This window comes from Hypanus sabinus, chromosome 12 (genome assembly GCF_030144855.1).
Source record: "Hypanus sabinus isolate sHypSab1 chromosome 12, sHypSab1.hap1, whole genome shotgun sequence".
Lineage (NCBI taxonomy): Eukaryota > Metazoa > Chordata > Chondrichthyes > Myliobatiformes > Dasyatidae > Hypanus > Hypanus sabinus.
This window is the reverse complement of record NC_082717.1, coordinates 86,349,431-86,371,944: the sequence shown is the minus strand read 5'-3', so window position 1 is coordinate 86,371,944 and position 22,514 is coordinate 86,349,431. Positions and strand designations below refer to the sequence as shown.

The following is a 22,514-nucleotide window of genomic DNA, read 5'->3' as shown; positions in this document are numbered from 1 at the left end:
AATAGGTCAAAGTCAGCATGGTTTCCTTAAGGGAAGATCACGCCTGACAAATCTGTTATGATACTAGCATGGATAGAGGATTGGCTGATCGGCAAGAAGCAAAGAATGGGAATGAAGGAAACCATTTCTGAATAGGCTGCCTGTAACCAGTGGTGTTCTGCAGGAATCAGTGTTGGGACAAAGGGACTTGGAGTTTTTCGTGCAGGATTCCCTAAAGGTTAACTTGCAAGTTAAGTCAATGGTGAGGAAGGCAAATGCAATGTTAGCATTCATTCGTGAGGACTAGAATATAAAAGCAAGGGTGTAGTGCTGGGGCTTTATAAGGCTTTGGTGAGTCTTCACTTGGAGTATTGTGAGCTGCTTTGGGCCCCGTGTCAAAGAAAGGATGTATTAGCATTGGAGAGGGTTCAGAAGAGGTTCACAAGAATGATTCCGGGAATGGAAGGGTTATCATATGAGGAGCGTTCGATGACTCTGGGCTTGTACATGGTGAAATTTAAATTTAAAAGAATGAGGGGTGCATTCATTGAAATCTATCGAATGGAGAAAGGCCTTAACTGGATGTGGAGAGGATGTGTCCTGTAGTTGGGGAGTCTAGGACCAGAGGGCACAGCCTCAGAATAGAGAGAAGACCATTTAGAATAGAGATGAGGAGGAATATCTTTAGCTAGAGGGTTGTGAATCTGTAGAATTTGTTGCCACAGGCAGCTGTGGACACCAGGTCATTAGGTGTACTTAAGGCAGAAGTTGATAGGTTCTTGAATAGTCGGGGCATGAAAGGTTACAGGCAGAAGGCAGAAGAATGGGATTGAGAGGGAAAATGCATCAGTCATGATGAAATGGCAGAGCAGACTCGATGGGCCAAATGGCCTGACTCTACTCCTATGTCTCTCTTACGTTACACACAGGATTATCTAAGGGTTTTTTGACTTCAAGTTGCTTTTGGAGATTGAAGAACAAACTGATATAAATTATTACTATCAAAAATGGATTATATAGAATAAATGGGGTGGAATTATTCCCTTCCACTAGGGAAGTAATCATATGAGGAAAATGGGGAATGTTTTACCTCATGAAAGTCAGTAAAAATATATCAGAAATTCTCTTCTTAAAAACCTGAAGGAACCAACACAGATTGAATCTTTGAAGATAAAAGTAAAATATACCACCTTGACTTGCAGTGATGTGGAACCTCTACCATGGCATCTCACAACACATAATAAATTTGCTGTAAATTTAAAGGTTGAATAAAAAAATCTGGAGCAAAGTAGGTAAATGGAGCTAAGGTACAGATTAGTTATGGTATTCTGGGACCTCTACTTTTTGTGATTTTTATTAACGACCTGGATGTGGGGGTAGAAGGGTTGGTTGGCAAGTTTGCAGACGGCACAAAGGTTGGTGGTGTTGTAGATAGTGTAGAGGATAGTCGAAGATTGCAGAGAGACATTGATAGGATGCAGAAGTGGGCTGAGAAGTGGCAGATGGAGTTCAACCTGGAGAAGTGTGAGGTGGTACACTTCGGAAGGACAAACTCCAAGGCAGAGTACAAAGTAAATGGCAGGATACTTAGTAGTGTGGAGGAGCAGAGGGATCTGGGGTTACATGTCCACATATCCCTGAAAGTTGCCTCACAGGTAGATAGGGTAGTTAAGAAAGCTTATGGGGTGTTAGCGTTCATAAGTTGAGGGATAGAGTTTAAGAGGCGCGATGTAATGATGCAGCTCTATAAAACTCTGGTTAGGCCACACTTGGAGTACTGTGTCCAGTTCTGGTCACCTCACTATAGGAAGGATGTGGAAGCATTGGAGAGGGTACAGAGGAGATTTACCAGGATGCTGCCTGGTTTAGAGAGTATGGATTATGATCAGAATTTAAGGGAGCTAGGGCTTTACTCTTTGGAGAGATGGAGGATGAGAGGAGACATGATAGAGGTGTACAAGATATTAAGAGGAATAGACAGAGTGGACAGCCAGCGCCTCTTCCCCAGAGCATCACTGCTCAGTACAAGAGGACATGGCTTTAAGGTAAGGGGAGGGAAGTTCAAGGGGGATATTAGAGGAAGGTTTTTCACTCAGAGAGTGGTTGGTGTGTGGAATGCACTGCCTGAGTCAGTGGTGGAGGCAGATACATTAGTGAAGTTTAAGAGTCTGCTAGACAGGTATATGGAGGAATTTGTACCTGAATAACAAAGAGGCCTTGAAGGACCAAATAAGCTTTTTATTTCTCTCTTGTTAGTAAAATTTATATAGAACTGATTGCAACAAAAAGCCAGATTACTGCAATTACTGATTGGAATTACTAATTTTTCCAATGTTTAGCTTGAATATATCAAAGTTCCAAGCTGAGTTTATTCTCTTATGCACAATTACGGCATGGTACAGGTACAATAAAATCCTTCTGTGCAGCAGCATCACAGACATATAGATTCAGACAATACACAAAATACTTTGTATAACTCGCATATAAATTGCACTTTAATTATAAAGATGGTGAAGAAATAGACTGAAAAGCAAGATGATAGTGCAAAAGCACAATTAGAAACAAGTCCTTGGTAGTGCAGGAGGAGATCTTCAGCATCTCTGCATCCAGTACCAGAATAATGTTGTATATTGCAGATTATGTGTACAGGTTGGAAAGCTGATTGGTCAAAGAGTTGGAAAATACAAGGGCTCCCCAGGTTGCAAATGATCTAACTTGTGAAAGTATAATTTCACACTGCATTTTTAAGCTTTTGTCAAGTTAGTAATAATAATATGCTTCATAATATCCATTAATGACTGATACAGTATATATTCCACTGGTTTAATTTTGAGTAAAGCCAGAGTAGATATTTGAAGAAATGAAGTAATTTTAATAAGTGCATGTACATCAATATCAAATGAGCAACTGTAGAAAATGGATATTTCTGCCTCAGGGAGAAATCAGCCTACAGAGAGTTCTCAAGAACGGAATCCTTACTTTATTCAGGGAGGGTCTGTACTACCTGAACAATTATCTTCTGACTAATTCAAAGGCTGCCCTACTCCACAGGATTATTCATACTATACTAATAAACATGATAACAAGTCACAATGTTCTTCAGTTCTGGGAAAGATGGGTAACACATTTAACTGTTGCACTGTTTGATAGGATTTCTATGCTTCACATTTAGAATTTATCAGTAGTAGTTTTCGAAAAATTCCATGTATATTTACATGTTCAGGGGTCTTATCTTTACCAATTCTAGTGTGCAAAGTAGAGTCATTGGGAGAAGAAGAGTTGCCTGTCATGGGGAAGGTTAATGCTCATTCCTAACTGCTCTCAATGACTTGGTACTTATAGGGACAGTTACAAAACAAGTATGTTGGTTTACAAGCAGGGCTGGGTGGTGGCCAGATAGCAGATTACCTTTCTTCAAAGATATTAGTGAATTAATTAGGTTTCAGAGCTTTAAGGTGAATTATTTCTTCAATTTCAGCATTTCTTTGAACAATTCAAATTATAGAAATGCCAAGATGAAGCTTAAGCTTAACTATTGTCAATTTTTCCCCCTTGTCTGCTTCCACCTATCACCCATCTGCCTCCATCTCCCATCTCCATCCTTCTCCCACCTGGCTCCTTCTGCCCAATGTTCCCCTCCCTTCTCCATACATCTATCATCTCTTAAATCTGTCTCTCCCCCCCCCCAACTACTCCTAGACTGATGGAGGATCTCAACCTGAAACATCTACATTTCCTTTCTCCCCCGCAAATGCTGCTTGACTCACTGAGTTTCTTTAGCAGCTTGTTGTTTTGTTTTGTTCCAGATTCCAGCATCTGCAGTCTCTAGTGCAGGCATGGGCAAACTACGGCCCGCGGGCCACATGCGGCCCGTTAAGCTTTTTAATCCGGCCCGCAGAACTTGATGAAATTATATTAATAAACCTTGTTAACGTTTTTTCCCCGCAATTCTGGCGTTTTCCCAATAGATGATGCACTCTATATACATTTGTGGCGACCCGTTTCCTGGCACATCCGAACCGGCTCACAATTAGCTAGCGTTCCGGCTAAGGGAGGTGGCCTGCGGGGGTTTGCGAGCACAGAGCTTTGGAGCCTCTGCGCGGGGGGGGGGGGGGGGGGGGAGGTTGAGGGAGGCTTAAAAGTGAGGCTGAGGATTTCGAATAAAGTTTTTTTTCTTCGACTGCAGTTACCGACTCCGTGTTATAATTTTAGCGCTGCATGTAGCACACCGCTACACATTGACCTTTGTTGAGGTGCAGCGTATTACTCCACATTTGCGCTTTACTCTTTGTTCGGCTCGACCTATTTATGTGAACAGGCGTTCAGCGTCATGAACATCAACAAAGCCAGCCACAGATCCAAGTTAACTGACCAACACCTCAGATCCATCCTGAGAATCGCCACAACAAAACTAAATCCAGACTTTGATGCGCTGGCTAAAAAGAGAGACCAACACTGTTCCCACTGAAATTAAAAATAAGTTTCTTCGTTGTGTTATGTAAAAAATGCATTTGAAAATATTTTTTTCAATAAGCCTTACATGTTACATGTCATTTCTGTTAAGTGATGGACATTAGTGCGCAGGTGCACGTACGTTCTCAAAATAAAAAATGCGCTCCAGATCAAATAACGCGCTCCGCATACTGGCTGGTCGTTGTTGAGTTTTGGCACAGGGGACAATTGAATAAGAAGGAGCAGGACAAGTAGACCTGCATCTCCTACCGTTTTTGAAATAAAGACAGTCAGGAGGAGAGTGATGATGATAATATCTTGAAGGATAACAGAATTTTCAGTGCTTTAAAATAATAACTGTTACTATTTAAAAAAGCTGTATTTTATTCATTTAATTTTCAGTGTTTTAAAAGTCATTTCAATAAATAGCTAAATACCATGGGACTTCAAAGACAGATATTTTGTTGTATTGCATTTGTTCATTTTCAATTGAAATTAAAGCACATGTTTTCTACATATCCCATGATATTTTATTTTCTCTTATGAGGTGTATTACCAAAACACTCCGTCCATCTGCTCCTGGTCCGGCCCCCATGTCAAATTTTAGAACCCTTTGTGGCCCACAAGTCAAAAAGTTTGCCCACCCCTGCTCTAGTGGCTTCATGGAAAAGTTAATGTGTAGTCATTGGTGAGTGAGGAGGAGGGGCTACAATAATCTTCAGGGAAAAGTGGGGCCACAATCATATGGTGGCAGGATTTGAGTTGACCTTACAATCCCGTGGAAGGTCTTGACCAATGAGCAAGTGAATGACAAAGAGCACCTTTGCAGCTGCCTGTTTCTGCAGGAGTTGCCCACCTGTACAACTGCATTTAGTGGAAGCTGCAACCAAGCTTCTGTTGCATGCCGTTAGACAGCACCACACACCTCTGTGTGATTGGCCAGGAACAGACACATGTAGAGTAGTTTATCAAGAGATTAGCAATTACCAGTTTTCCAATAAATTTCTATTAACTTTGGACTACATAATAGTATTTTTGACCTCTGAATCTCATAGCTTTAGAACACCCATAACACATTTTGCCTCCCCTCTGCTTGCATTGAAGTTGCAGGTTATGGATCCTGGATGGACATGACTGGCATGGGGCTATTGGAGTCAGTCATGTGGTAAATGAAAGCATTGGGAAACCATAACATAATTTAGAGGGGTCAAACCTGTAAGTGGTTACAGACTTAATAATCAATCATCTATGAGCAGCCCAGCCTGGCCATAATTATGTTCCACTGAAGCAGTCTTTGCATTCACTGTGAGGGCTTGCTAATGCATAAGTGATCCATGCACCGACAATTCAAGTTAGCAAGGCTGAAGATACCCAAAGTGATATGCATTTGTGCATTGGATACCATCAAGTGTTACTGAACATGACTGGCTGCCTCTGTTTATTAGCATGCTATGTCCACAGAGCACCCAGAAGGAAAGGTGCCAGTCACCAAACATTTGATAAATTCCAGTGCTCAGAAGAGGAATTATCATGTAGAAAACATAAAAGACGTGTGTTAGAATTGTTCTGTTTCATAAAACTAGCTCTAGAATTTGAGCTGAAATATTGTTGAAGAAATAGGTCATCTGTAAAGCTGTTAACCTCTATATGATTCATGCATATCTTTTAAGAAAGTATGTCTGCACAATGGCCTTCATTTGATTCACAAACTAATGTGGTTATGTCCTAACTACCCCCCTGAGGAAACTTACCAGATCCTTCAGTTGTTTGAGCGAATATTAGTTGAATTGCCCCCTCGGGACAGAATGAGCAGTAAATGCCAGCCTCACCAATGAACATCACTGATTTTTATAGGAAAATGGTAAATAGTTAACAGTAATTATCCTCTTAAACTACAATTGCTGGCATAGAATGGACTGCCCATTGCTGAGGATACATGTGATGGTCCTGAGAAATGGACAAAAATTATAAAAACATTGTGATCAGAGGGTGAATTCTCCATAAGATACAAATTGTTAATAATAATTTAATGTGTTTTGGGATGAATATCAGAGTTAAATTTGTAGTCTAGGTGCCAAGTCCTATTTATTAAATTAATTACTGGTGTCAATCAGCTGCATATCTCAACACAGCAGGGATGTGCTGCAATATGTTGTGCTGAATGGCATGGGCTGATTGGATTTTGTCTGTTTACTAAATTTCCTGCTGACTGTTGGTTTTCCTATCTCCTCCCAGGGGTGCTGGCGCAAGATTACACTAGATGACACCATGCCCTTCGACAAAAATGATAACCTGCTGCTTCCAGCAACAACCTGTCAGGAGGAGCTCTGGCCAATGCTACTGTCGAAAGCACTCATTAAGCTTGCAAATATTGAGTATGTTAAAATCATTTCTTTATGGTTATTATCCTCCATGAATGAGTTCAGATGCTTAATCCTGGAAAAAAATCCTTCCCACTCCCGCTTATCGTGCTAATGTGAAATCTTTGGTCATTTTTCTGACCTGTATGGTCCAATTAGAATCATAAAACCCAAGAGGCAGGCCATTTGACTTAACACATCTGTACTATTTCTCAGAGAATTTAATTAGTCCCTGCTCTTTCTTGCATATCTACAGATTTTTTCTGGTTAACTTTTTTTCCAATGCCCTATTGAATGTTATAGATGAACCTGCTTTCAATTCTTCATTCCACATTGTAACAGCTTGCTGTATATATTAAAAACACTAATTTCTTTAAGAGAAATTTTGTACCCTGTTTAATGGACTTTCTACCATTTTCTCAACTACTTACTTTACTTAATCACCTCTGTGGTAAGGAGCACAATCTTAGCTGTTCTGATGTCTCCATAAAACTGAAGTCCCTTGTATCATTCTAGTAACTCTCCCCTACACTAATAAACTGCAAAGAAATAAGGGGGAACATTTTTTACTAAGTCATTAAACTGGAAAGGGTGCACAAAGATTCAGCAGGATGTTACTGAGACTGGAGGGTATGAGTTTTAAGGAGAAACTGGATAAGCAAGGACTTTTTTCCTTAGAGTGTAGGAAACTGGGAGGTGACCATATGCAAGTTATAATAATATCATGAAGGGCATAGATTAGATGAATAGCCACCATCTTTTTCCAATGGCAGTGAAGCCCAAAACTAAAAGGGCATAGTTTAAAGCAAGAGGAGAAATATTTAAAAGAGGCCTTTTTTTAATACTGAGAGTGGTACAGAATATATATGGAACAATCTGCGAAAGGAAGTGGATGGCTAGAGAAATGGCTACTATAATGACATTTAAGAGTTATTTAGACTGGCACAAGGATAGGAAAGATTAAGAGGGATAATGCAGTTAAATATGCCTTGCTCAGATAAGCAACTTGGTTGGTATAGATGAGTTAGGACGAAGTGCCTATTTTCCACGTTGCATAGCTCAATGATTGACCATATTGAACATGTGGATCCCACTACCACCTGGAATGGATGGAGCACTTCTAAGGGGGAAGCCACATTAACTCATGAAGGAGAAAGGAATAGGGATAGAATACACTAATGAGGTAGTTGACAATATCTGACATGTATTGATAATAGTCCAACACCACATAATAGTGGTCAACTTTTACTTGCTCTGCAAAATGACCTGATAAGGTACTTACTTGCATCAATCTTTCCAGAAATTCATACATCATGACAAAGCATCTTAAAATACCCAAGCTCAGATAGTGCCAATATAATTCGGTTCAACCATTATTCATTCATTCAGCCCCAATATGTATTTTAGAGTTGTCACAAGGCAGATTGCTTAAGATGGAGGAAGTCAAATGTTTTACATAGGATTTTTCCAACGTCTGAGACCAAAAGAAAATTGAGTGAATGTGTTGTGGCTGAGTGTGAGCACTAAGTAGCACCTCATTCTCTGGGCACAACATTGCTTTTGGCACTCAGGGTTACATTGAACAATTACATTTCAGGTGGTCAGCATTTCCAAGGTGTACATTTCTGCCCCTACTCTACTTTTTTCTAGTAATGTGACACAGTAATACATTATACATCTATACATCTTGCAGACTTGCATTATCATTTTCTTCCAGCTTTTACAGTCAATCTTTCTGACATTTAGGTCTCATCTGCCTTCAGCTCTTATAGCAGATTTTTTTGTTCTCCTTTCCACCCCAAATCTTTTGTAGCTTAAAACTTACTTCATCCTCCTCCTGATGAAATGCTGACTCTCTCCAAACAAACTGCCAATCCTGCTGAACATTTGCAGTATCTGCATAATTTTGCTTTTGTTTAAGAATGTCGTTGATCTGATAATAATCATACTGCTACATGATGGATTATTTTGTGGTTAAAGATTGAAACAATTCTGTGAGAATCCTGTTTAGCAAGAAGAGCTGGCTTGTTTAGACATGCTACATCAAGACTTTTCGGTTTACTTTTAAGTTGTTAGTTCTTCCTTGGGTTCTGGAGTATACTGCTACATGTCTAATCTTACAATAGTTCAACTTGGTTGTGACAATTTCAACACTATAACATACAATAGTTTGTTTGGAAACTAAGAAATGTTTGGGGAAAAAGTATATACCTTAAAGAGTAGCTAAATTACATTACACTAAAGTATACCTGAATGGGGAGTGGCACTGTGACACTCCAGCTGTTGTACAACCCAGTGAAATGGATTTGACCCCATCTTCAATGCTGTCTGGATAGTCTTGAGGTGGCACAGTATTGCAGTTGTTAGAATTACTGCTGTATTGTTCCAGTGACCTGGGTTCCATCCTGGTCTTGAGTCCTGTGTGCAAACATAGTGCTTTCCCTGAATGCACTGGTGTCCTTCCACATCCCAAAGATATACTGTAGGTTAATCAGTCACTGTAAATGCAAGCTAGTGTAGGTAGCTAGTGGGAGAATTACAGGGAAATAGGTGGGAAATGGGCCAAGTGGGATTCCTTTGACAGCCTGCAAAACCTAAGATGTACAAACCAAAAATATATCCCAAGCAAAAAAAATAAAGTAGAACAGATATCAAAAACAATGTTTCAAAAGAAAGCTGAAAGAGCTATTCTTTTTAGTAGCCTCTTGCAGAACCTCAGAACATTAATTTCAATTATAGTGACTGTTGTAACATGGGAAATGCTATGGTCAAGTTTGCTCAGCATGATCCCTTCTATAAGACACTTAAGCAGTGCACTTTTGTAATCCCACTATTTTATGTTAATAGCATGATTACTACAGGAAGAAAGGAACTGGGGGACTTCACAGTTTTGCATGCTCTTACTGGTTGGCGTCCTGAAATCATCCCACTCCGGTATGTACCACTGAAAAGATTGACTTGGAGGTGTCCAACTTAACCTCAATGAATATTTAACATTTGAAGTGGGCATGTCATTAAATTGAAATAACTTATGACAACAATTTCAGGGCACACAATTTAAAATTATCTTGCCCTTCAAAGCTGGGTACAGATCATCTCTTTCCTTATTCCACCCATCATGTTATGCATTCAGCCATCTAGTACCACGTTCTTTGGCTCAGTGTTAAAAGCTGGAAAATGGAGTATAATTTCAATGGTGAGGTGAGACTGATTTTCCTTAAAATCAAGCCAACATTTGATCAGGTATGGCATCAAAGAAACTTGGTAAAACTGATTAATGGTATCCCTCCACCCCTCCCTCTCCAAACCCTCAACTTTGGAGTAGCCTACCTCCATGGGATGACCACCCTCCCCCACCTGACTGTGACTGCAGGTCAGGTTAAGAGACAGCTGGAGAGACTACATCAAGGTAATGCTGCTGGACCAGACAGTATCAGCCACAGAGTACTGAAGGCCTGTGCAAGCCAGCTATCTGGTACTTGTAGCATCTTTACAATCTGAGTCTGAGTCAGGAAAAGATACCGGTGCTATAGAAGACTTCCTGTTTGGTTCCTGTACCCAAGAAAGCCACTCCATCTAAACTTAATGACTACAGACCAATTGCCCTCACATCTAATGTGATGAAGGTGCTGGAGAGACTGGTCCTGACCACAGGTGAGATCTTCATTGGCCCCTCTACAGTTTGCCTACCAACCTCATGTGGGAATGGATGATGCCATCTACTTGTTGCAGAGAACTCACTCCCACCTGGATGATGCTAGTGGCATTATGAGAATCACTTTTTTGATTTCTCTAGTGCCTTCAATACAATTCAGCCACTTCTTCTGAACAAGAAACTGCAAAAGGTGGGTGTAGTCAAATCCGCTGTCTCCTGGAAAACTGACCACCTGACAGATAGACCCCAGTTTGTATGGCTGGGTAGTTCTCTGTCTGAGATCGTGGTGAGTGGCACTGAAGCACCACAAGGGACTTTCCTGTCTCCATTTCTGTTCACACTGTATACCTCAGACTTTCAGTACAAACCTAAGTCTTGCAGAAGTTATCTGGTGACTCTGCGGTGGTTGGGTGTATCAGAGATGGGCAGGAGTTGGAGTACAGAGGATTATGGTAGACAAGTTTGTGGAATGGTGGGGGAGGAATCACCTGCTGCTGAATGTGGACAAAACCAGGTAGATGGTGATTTGATTGATTTTAGGAGGAAGAAGACTGTGTCAAGTCCTATATACATTCTGGGAGAAGATGTTGCGGTGGTGGAGGAGAACAAATACTTGGGTGTTCATCTTGACAACAGAATTGACTGGAAAACCAATACCAAGGCTGTTTGCAAGAAGGGGCTGAGCAGACTCTACTTTCTAAGGAAGCTGAGATCCTTCAATATGTACAGCAGGATGCTGGAGATCTTTTACCAGTCTGTTGTAGTGAGTGCAGTCTCCTTCGCGGCTTTATGTTGGAGGAGCATCCTCGGCACTGGTAATGCAAAAAGACTAAATAAACTCATCAGAAAGGCTGGATCAGTCCTTGGCTACAACCTGGACACTTTCAGTTAGCGGTGAAGAGGAGGTCACTAAACAAAATGTTATCCATTATGGACCATCTGGCACATCCTTTCCATGACCTACTGAATAAGCAGTGGAGCACCCTTTCGAACAGACTCATTCTGCTCCACTTTAACAAGGATTGTTACAGAAAACCTTTCCTACCAAATGCAATAAGCATATACAATTGTTCATCTCTACGCGACAGGAGAACACACATTATAGTACAATAGTCTCTGCTTTATTATTTTGTACATTTTTATTGCAGATTGGCAACTTATTATTGTGTATATTATTATTCTGTACTTAACTATTAGTTAAGTCTGCACACTGCTAAGTGTGTTTTTAAATGTTGCTGCTGGAATGAAAGAATTTCCCACTCAGGGTCACTAGGATATTTATTATTATTACTTAAAGGGAAAACCCTTCGTTGGATTTAGATATATCTTTCACAAAGAAACATAGTTGTAGTTGTTGAAAGTCTAGGACACCTTTGTAAGATTTTCCTTTGGACAATGTCTCAGCCCAAACAGCTTCCATCTTGAGGTCAAAACCGGAACTGCTTGCTCATGCACAATATTCAGTTCTACTCATAGCTCCACTAGAAATGAAGTATCTTTGCAAGCAGCAATTCATTCAGGCATGATCTGAGAAGTAGTAAGTGGTGCATGTTAGAGGAGTTTGTGTGTTTGGACTGCACTCTGAATCTGTCTTTCATGTAGGGCCCAGTCACCCTCTAGATTACAACTATACAAACATCTTATGACTCCCAGAGATTCCTTCTTCAATTCCACATATCAGGCAATGACTACTTTCAGCAAACATTGTGACCAACCTTTGATATTAAATGGCATTACCATCCTTGAGTACATGGTTGTCAATTTCCTGGTTTGTCAATTTGTCATTGACAAATAAAAACTTACTGGATGAGCTAAGCAAACACTGTGTCATAGGAACAGGTCTGAACCAAAATATCCCACAAGTGATTCTGTATTTGATTCTCCAAACCCTTTCTACATCTGCAAAGAATATCTTTGTTACAGATGTTATGATCTGAAATCATTGCCAATTGGTGTGATAGAAACAATCAATCTCAGCTTTCAAAGGGAAGTGCATTAGTAGTTAATGGAAAAAAGTATGTAAAACAAGGGAAAAAGCAGGAAAATTAACTAAAAAGAACCAACATGGATTTGATCAGGTAATTGATGTCCTTCTGTGTCATAATGATTCCAGAAGGCCAGAGTGTGATGGAAAATTCTCTATTTGCCTGAAGCAACTTTAAAAAAACAAATTAGTACCTATCCCCCATCCTATATTTTCACTTCTTTCTTAACTGAAGCACCATAGCTCTGTGCACTGCAGATGCTTGCTGCGGTTAGTTTGATGGCAAGTCTCAAACTCACAACCTTTGCCATCAAGAAGGGCTAGCATGATATGAGCATGAAAAACCATGACATACTGATTCCCTTCCAGGATGTTTGCTTTCCAGACTTGGAATTACATCACCATAGCTGGGTTTAAATCCTGGAACTTCCTGCACAACAAAACCTTGGACATGTCTTCACCAGAAGGACTACAGCAGTTCAAAAAGATGACCATCACTGCTCAAGGAAGCTGGGAATGGGCAGTAAATCAATGCTTGCCAATGTTGCCCTTGGTCCATAAATTAATTTAAAAAAACAATAGTGAATCATACAAGAGTAAATCTGTAGATGCTGGAAATTCAAACAACACACACAAAATGCTGGTGGAACACAACAGGCTAGGCAGCATCTATAAGGAGAAGCATTGTCGATGTTTCGGGCCGAGACCCTTCGTCAGGACAGTGCTTCTCCTTATAGATGCTGCCTGGGCTGCTGTGTTCCACCAGCATTTTGTGTGAATAGTGAATCATTCTTGTTAAGCTTAAGGGGCTTTTTGTAGACATTCTTTGGCTGTTGTTATAGTACAGTGACTGATTTTATGTAGTTATATGTCTGGTAGGATAACTGAAATATTATTTGAATTAATATTTTATATTTTTAATTAGTTTTTGTACCACCTTTACAATAGCCAGCAATACATTTTTGCATTTTATACTTTAATACATGAATGTCATTATGAATAAGAGAAGATATTTGTAAACAATACAATTTGGTCTTTTGCTGTACCTTCCAGATCTGAAGAGTCTGAAAAAACCTGGTCCTTTCTGAAGACAATTCTGCCAGATTTTAGTTTGACAAATCAGGAATACGTAAGTCAGGAAAAGATTGCAGATGGGGCCAATTTAGCAGATGCAAAAGAAAATGATAAAAAAGACCATGAGGCAAAGATAGATAGTGTCGTCATCAAACCAGCAGAAAAAGTTGTTAAAGGTACAGTCATTCTTTTTAAAAAAAAGTTCCCAGCTGAATGATTTTCTGATCCCATCACAAAGACCATGTATTCCATCTTTTTTTATTTCCAATTTCGTCATTGCCCTTGTTCCCTTGTTGATTGAACCTTTATCAATGCTTTGTTGCTTTCAGGATGTTGTAGTAGCCTTCTGGCTGATCTGTCAATTTCTGTCCTCTGAAATCTTTAATTCATCTATAATTATGTTGTCTGTATTCTAACACAAAAATTGTTTTATTCTAATGTTCTGTTTCCCCCATGCTTCCTTCATGCTTCTTGCTTCACAAGTGCATTAATCCGCCATTGGAGGTTCTACTTAAGGAATGGGTTTTTTGTCCTTGGCACCTCCTTCTTTAAGTTGCAATGTAAATCTAACCTGTTTCACCAAACTTTTAGTTCCCTGTTCTAATTGTTGCTTAGTGTCATACTTTATCACAACACTGCGCAGGACCTTCAACTACTTGTAATGTTAACAATGCAATTAAATGCACTTTGTTGTTGAATGCATGTAACATTTTTGGGGGTTTTATATTTTGATTTCATAATGTTAACAATGCTCTTACAGCATTAGTATTTACATTTCCAATGCTCCACTGAAGAATGCATTTTTATAATAATATTTCTCCGGCAGTACTTTTAATGAAGGTGAGGCATACTGGCATGGATTTTCCTGAGTAAGATTTACTGCCTGAAATTGGTTTCCACATTACCCCTTCCTCTGCATGATTCTAGATCTGGAAGCCTAATATTACTGGTGCAGATGGTCTTGAAGCTATTGCTGGACCTCAAACAATGTTATTGGGTAGGTTGAGACACACCACACCCACAGTATTCTTCTAGAAATTTTTGACAAAAATTTGACAGATAGCAAAACTTCACTCAGCTTTAATATCTGTTAACACTGTTAATGTTTTTCAATGTTTGACATTCTGAAATATTGAGAAGCTGCTAAGAATGAAATAAACTAAAAAAAAAACACGATCAATTATAAACAAATGAGTTTTGGGCATGATGTTACAAGGGGCATTGCATTTGTTTGATCTCATTGCTTATCTGAATGAATATCACACATGGAGGACCCAACATAAAAACTGGAAACTGTTCACTCAATGTATTCAGTTTAATAATACAGTACAGTTATCCAATGTTAAAATATTTCCTGCTTTCCATCTCTTCAAAGCTCTGGACCTATAACACAACATATACATTTTCAGTGTGTACTGAATGCCATTGTGTTTATTCTGCTTCAAATATCAAGCTGATGTTTCAGGACTGGCTTAATAAGGGTGTTATCATACTCTTTGGATAAAGTCACTAGAAGCTGTTATTAGGGAAAGAGTGGAGTGATGACGAGGAACTGCAGCTAACTTCATTCTTGCTTCTGGTTACAGTCGTATGTTGATTGATGGCGAGTGTTTGCTATTAACCACTCAAAGCAGTGTCCCAAAGACTGAAGCTCGGTCAGGCATCTAGATCACTCACTGCTACAAATAGCCCAGATATTTGTTTCAGTTGACCTAATTCAATCCAGGTAAAGCAATGCTTTGCTGGCTATGTGAAACAGTATGTTCCAAGCCTTCACTGGTGTCACTCCCCAACTTTTCCTTTGCTACATCAACAATTGCATTGGTACTGCTTTCTGCACCCATGCAGAGCTTGTCAACATCATTAACTTTGCCTCCAACTTCCACCCTGCACTCAAATTTACCTGGTCCATTTCTAACACCTCCCTCCCCTTTCTCGATCTCTCTGTCTTTATTTCTGGAGACAGCTTTATCTATTGATGTCTATTATAAACCCACTGATTCTTACAGTAACCTGGACTATACCTCTTCTCACCCTGGTACTTGTAAAAACGTCATCCCCTTCTCTCAATTCCTCCGTCTCTACCTCAGGATAAGGTTTTTTACTCTTCCTTCAGAGATAGGGGCTTCCCTTCCTCCACCATCAACACTGCCCTCAACCGTATCACTTCCATTTCCGCATGTCTGCCCTTACCCCATCCTCCCACCACCCTACCAGGGATAGGGTTCCTCACCCAACAGCCCACCAGCCTCTGCATCCAGCGCATAATTCTCCCTAACTTCTGCCATCTCCAACGGGATTCCACCATGAAGCACATCTTTCCCTCTGCCCCTCTTTCTGCAGGAATTGCTCCCTATGCGACTCCATTTTTTATTCGTACCTTCCCACTGATCTTCTCCTGGCACTTATGAACAAGTGCTACATCTGCCCCTACACCTCCTCCGTCACAACCATTCAGGGCCCCAAACAGTCCTTCTAGGGTGAGGCGACACTTCACCTGTGGGTCTGTTGGGGTCATCTACTGTATCCAGTGCTCTCGGTGTGGCCTCCTGTATATCAGTGAGACCCAACGTAGATTGGGAGACCGCTTCGCTGAGCACCTACACGCCATCCACCAGGAAAAGCAGAATCCCCAGTGGCCACCCATTTTAATTCCACTTCCCATTCCATCATGTCACTCCGTGGCCTCCTCACAATGAGGCCACACTCAGGTTGGAGGAACAACACCTTATATTCCATCTGGGTAGCCTCCAACTTGATGGTATGAACATCGATTTCTCAAACTTCTGCTCATGCCCCTCCACCTTCACCATTCCCCATCCCTTTTTCCTTCTCTCACCTTACCTCCTTATCTACCCATCACCTCTCTGGTGCTCCTCCCTATTTTCTTTCTTCCATGGCCTTCCGTCCTCTCCTATCAGACTCCCCCTTCTCCGGTCCTGTATCTCTTTCACAAATCAACTTTCTCACTCTTTACTTCACCCCTCCCCCTTCTGGTTTCACTTATTTTTCCTTACCCCCCCCCCCCAACTTCTAACTCTGTCTCCTCATCTTTTCTTCTCCAGTCCTGCTGAAGGGTTTCAGCCAGAAATGTCAACTATACTCTTTTTCATAGATGCTGCACGTCCTGCTGACTTCCTCCAGCATTTTGTGTGTGTTGCAAAGCAATGTTATGTCCTCTTTAGCTTTTAGCAGTAAAGATGGTTTACTCTTCTCCTAGACTAGATATGGCTTTTAATGCACTTTTATGAATGTGATGCTTATTCATCATTTTTCCCTCAAATTAGACATTTGCGATCTGGGGTCCATGGACCCCTTGCTTAATGGCATTGGTTCATGGCATGCCAGAGATTAGACATTGCATGCTCTTCTTCCTATTGTCACAACTATCATCTTGCCAATGAAATCCTTGATTTGTAACAATATGTTGATTGAATATAACTGGATAGATGAGTAACAGAAGAAGAGCATGTGGCTGAGAATGCAGGTGGCAAAGTTGAGATGGAATGTTGCTTGCTATTTCCTCATTTCACTCCTTAGTGGCTTAATGTTCATGTGTGTCCAGAGAATAGCACAGTGTGCTCTTCGTGGACTGGAATGGCAGGCTTACTCTGTCATGGGGGTCGCCAGCACCACTTCAACCTAAGAGCAGGCTCACAACTCGATCCAGGAGTATTGGAACAGCAGATCCCCATGAAGAGATGGAAAGAAGAGCCAACAGATCCTCAGAGGAGAGATTGAGTGACTCCGTAGGAAAATTCATTCTCCCCAACACAATGATTCCACTCAGGAACTAAATGAGATTCCTCTTTAAATAATCATAGAAAGCAGGGAACACATACCAGTCACAATTAACTTGACAAGATTAAACCAAAAGCACAAGGGCTTAATGGCTCTGGTTAAGATAATGATTAGTAAATGCAGGTGCTCAAGAACACTAGTAGCTGAATGCGCTGTGATAAGCCACTGAGGCTGCAAGGTGCATGACAGAGAATAAAGAAGGGAAGCAATGGTGTGATACTATCATAATGACATTGAAATCATGCTTATCACGAAGCTGTAGATAGCAACATCTTCAATATCCCCATTTCAGGAATACCTAAATACACAGCTCTTTCTGCATTAGGTTTTATGCTTCAGATCACATCCCACCATCTGATATCCCTGGTGGCTACAATGTACATTCGAAAGATGGCAATGGAGTAAATACATGCATCAGAAAACACAGAAAAGGCAGATAGTGAGAGCTGGGAAGTCTTGCTCATTGATGTGGGCTTTGAAGTTTATTTATTGGTTGTTTGCCAAATGGATGAGGAGGCTCCAAGAAGATTCTTTCATGTTCTTTTTACATACATCTACATTTTCCTATGTTGCCCTTGCACTTTCAAGCAGTTGCAGGTTTTATTTCAAATTGTTGGACCAAGATCACATCTCTTCTAAAATCATTCTTTGTCTCCTTCCCTTTCTGCTTTTCAATTCAAGGCACATACCTTCCTCCATCCGTGGGTTCTACCTCTTAGCCAACTACCATAGCATTTCTAAGGTCCTGTGTGCTGGATTTGCAAATTCTGGAAGTCCCCCTATAGATTAGACTATAATTTACTGCAGATGGAACTCAACTCACTTTCAGCAATGTGACAATGCAACTAGAATTGTAAAGCAAAAATGTTAATTTCTATATGCACTGAGACTAACCCAACATAGCTTAGCTCTCCAATTATGGTCACAAGCCATCAATTATTTTTGTCTCTTAATATCCCTGGATATTGATATACTACAGATTAGATAGCCAGTTGAGCATTAAAAAGGGTTCTGTAATTTTTTTAAACCTATTTTCTCAGATAAACCAGAAACAAAGGAGTCTGGAAAGAAAAAGAATAAGGAAGGAGAATACAATAGAGATAAAAGCAAATTATTAAATCAACGGCCTGGATCTGTTTCTCAGAATATATCACAATTAGTACTAGAATGTAAGTTGGAAGCCTAGTTGATAGTTTTTAGAAGATGATAGAAGCAATATTACTGAAAGCTCAGTACGTTTCTTTGGTAGTTTTAACTTAGGCTACATCCACACTACGCTGGATAAATCCGTAACCAAAGCTTTTTCTCTTCGTTTTTACACTCCGTCTACACTAAAACAGCGTTTTTGTCACCTGAAACCGGAGCTTTTCAAAAACACTTTCCAAGGTTGATATTTTTGAAAACGCTGCTTGGGCAGATCAGTGTGGACGGAGTAACCAGAGACTTTTGAAAACGCTATCACACCGCAGCACGCTATTTAATTTTTTTCTTGAACGCAACCTAACAATTTCAGAACAGACGGCAACGAGACTGAAGCCAGAAGAGTTAGAAATATACTCACCAAATACTTTGTCCCATAACTTTCTGAATAAATAAGTATAATGTACTCACTTTGCTGTTTTCTGTCCTTGCTCGTATGAAGGTGGTTTACTTATTTATGCAAGTACTTCTCTGACAATAGATGTGTAACACTGTATGGAAATACAAGATAACAGTGATGAAGACATGTTTTATACATTTAACAAGGTACTTTATTAATGCAACAGAGTTAGTCAGTTTTTCAATGTTCATCGTCAACTGGGTCAGTCTGTCCGTGAACTCCCTGTCGGTTGCCGCCGTACGCTTGAGTATTTGTTTTTTTTTAGTTTAAGTTCTCCTGCGCGAGACCCAACAGCTGTCTGTCGTTTTAAATTTTTCTAGTGTGTAACTACACAAACACACACTTCTACAGCGAGATTCGACACCAAACATGTCGCTTGTTTTTGGTAGATGTGTCCCGTGCATGCGCAGCAGGAGGAGATTTGCCGAAATCTCCACTTCAGTGTGGATAGAGATATTTTCAAAAACGCTTAGTGTGGATGCCTATCGTTTTTACGCGAAACCAGCGTTTTCAAAATTGTCCGGTCTAGTGTGGATGTAGCCTTTGTAATGCTTTTCAAAAGCAAAGATGGTAACAAGGTTCAGTGAAAGCACAATACTAGTTAATATATTTGCATTACTGCAATTATCAATTTACATTTTAAAAATGTATTATAGATAATAATATAATTAGAAATGGACGTACGGAATGTCAGTGATTGGTATTTTATCTACCTCCTCTCTAATACCCTTCTTCCCCCTGACTCTCACCTCTACCCCTCCTCCCAACCTTCCATCCTCCCTCCTCTCCTTCTCCATCTCCTCTCTGTCCACTCTCTCCTCTCACCACTCCCTCCCCTTTCTCTCGCTTCCCCCCCTCTCCCCTCACCCCTTATTCCCCCTTCTCCCTTCTCTCTCCCCCTCTCTCTCCCCTCTCCCCCCTCGCTCTCCTCTCTCTTCCTTCTCTCTCTTTTCCCTCTGCACTGCTTTGGTCTGTGAATTACTGAAGTAATTCCAATCTATTTATAAAAGAGACTAGAACAGAATGGGTAATAGCAACATACACGTGACTGTCATAATAACAATTTTATAGTATGTGAGGACAGGTATGGAGTTGGGAATTTTAGTGTGACTTTCTGGAGGCTTGATCTCGTGATTTTGGAATACATAATATCTTACTTAATGATATGTGGAAATTCTGACTAAATTCTGATAAAGGATCTTCAAGCTGAAAAACACATTGCACAGATGCTGCCTTTTACATTTCATACATTTCTACTTAGTAAAAAATGTGTTTCCTTTGGTCAATAGCTTTAATCATCATTTCATGCAAGAAACTTGATGTAGGAAGAATACTCAGAAATGCGGAATGGGCAAAGAGAAATAACTGGTGTGTCTTTGATTACATCAGCAACTCAAATGTAGTTGTACTGCCATCTAATGGTGATCCAGGTACAACTCAACTTCCTTCATTTTCAACCCAAATAATGACTTGCAAATTGTAACAAATTTGTAAAAGAAAATTGTCAGTCATGCATGAGATTAATGTTTAGCCAAAACCAAAGACAAAGCTAAAGCCTTACTATTAAACTAGGTCTCTTAGGGACCCATCCATTATGAAGCTCTATTCTGCATTATACAATACAGGAACTATATCATATGAAGGATATTAAGGCTTTGGTGAAAATGCAAGATTTTTCACAAGGATGATACCAAAATACAGAGATTCTGGGGCTCTTTCTTCTTGAAAAGAAAAAGACTGAAAGGATGACAAATATACAATAAAATAATTTATGTTCAGAACTTTAGTGTTGGACTAGTAGGTTTTTCAGATGATTGGTTAATCCCTGTATATCAAAAATATTACACGATATCATAATAAAGCTTCTAGTGAGCTCCATAAATTTGAAAGGAGTACAGAATATGGGGCCTCAGTGAGTTTAAATGAAGCACAGAAGTGGTTCTCTGCTGAGTTGAAAGGCAATGCAGGAATGCGGTCCCTGGTGAACCCCTGCAAATGGTTGCCGAGAGAGAGCATCAGCCACTGTATTGCTGCAACCTGGACAATACTGAACATCAAATCAAACACTGACAGTTGTGAGATCTATCTCTGCTCATCTGCTCCCAACTTGGCCGTTTTCAAGTGGGATAACAGATTATTCAGTTTTAACGGAACACAAAAGAAAGGACCCTGGTGAATTTATAGGAAGCACAGGAAATGGGACTCTTGTGTGTTTGAAGACCATAAGACATAGGAGCAGAATTAGGCCACCTGGCCCATCAAGTTTGCTCCACCAGTCAACCATGGCTGATTCTTTTTTTAATTTCCTCCTCAGCCCCAGTTCCCAGCCTTCTCCCCATAACCTTTGATGCCATGTCCAATCAAGAACCAATCATTCTCTGCCTTAAGTACACCCAACAACCTGGCCTCCACATCTGCACGTAGCAACAAATTCCACAAATTCACCACCCTTTGGCTAAAGAAATTTCTTTAACCAAAGAAACCAAAGGACTCCCCTCTATCCTGAGGCTGTGCCATCTTGTCCTAGACTCTCCCACCATGAGAAACATCCTTTCCAAATCTACTCTATCTAGGCCTTTCAACATTCAAAACATTTCAATAAGGTCCCCCCCATCATCATTCTGAATTCTAGCGAGTACAGACCCAGAGCCATCAAACGTTCTTTGTATGATAACCCTTTCATAGCTGTTGCACCATCAATAACCCTCGGAAACGTGAGTTAAGGTAGGCTTTTATTGGCTGGAAGAAAGCACAAGCAGCAAACGACCACCACACAACATCCTGGAGACTGAGGAAGGAGCAGTGCCTCCAATCGCCTTTATACCGGGGTCTGTGGGAGGAGCCACAGGAGCAGTCAGCGGGGTGGGGGGGGGGGTGCGTGTCCAGATAGGTATATGTAGTTCACCACAATAGCTGGAATTATCCTCTTGTGAAACTTTGCTGAACCCTTTCCAATACCAGCTCATCTTTTCTAAGATGAGGGGCCCAAAACTGTTCACAGTACTAAAGGTGAGGCCTCACCGGTGCCTTAGCCTCAGCATCACTTCCTTGCTCTTGTATTCTAGACCTCTTGAAATGGATGCTAACATGACATTTGCCTAAGAATCCAAAAGGCTACAAAAAGTGGTGGATACAGCCCATTCCATCATAGGCAAAGCCAATGAGTACATTTATACAAGAAAGCAGCATCCAATATCAAAGACTCCCGCCATCCAAACCATGGTCTCTTCTCTCAAGTACCATTGGGCAGGAGATACAGAAGCCTTAGGACTCACGCCAGCAGGTTCAGGAACAGCTATTATTCTGCAACCATCAAGCTCCTGAACTGGCGTGGATAACACTCACCACAACTCTGAACTGATTCTACAACCTACAGATTCACTTTCAAGGTCCCTTTACAACTCACCTTCTTCTTACTTGCATATTTTGTCTTCTTTTGCACATTGGTCATTTATCAATCTTTGTTTAGGTACAGATTTTTTTGTAAGTTCAATTGTATTTCTTTATTTTTACTATAAACACCTGCAAGAAAATAAATCTAAAGGTAGTATACAGTGAAATACTGTATACATGTGTATTTTAATAATGAATTTATTTGGAGCTTTTTGA

The 22,514-nt window shown here is 40.4% G+C and overlaps 1 protein-coding gene across 2 annotated transcripts in view; it reads left to right on the top strand.

Annotated features, from left to right (window-relative positions):
- adgb (androglobin) overlaps positions 1-22,514 on the top strand; it is a 226,354-nt gene that overhangs the window by 33,566 nt on the left and 170,274 nt on the right. For both annotated transcript variants that reach the window (XM_059986363.1, XM_059986362.1), the window contains exons 6-8: positions 6,667-6,806; positions 9,639-9,725; positions 13,484-13,680. In XM_059986363.1, the coding sequence (XP_059842346.1) occupies positions 6,667-6,806; positions 9,639-9,725; positions 13,484-13,680 (424 nt within the window). The remainder of the gene's footprint in view (positions 1-6,666; positions 6,807-9,638; positions 9,726-13,483; positions 13,681-22,514) is intronic.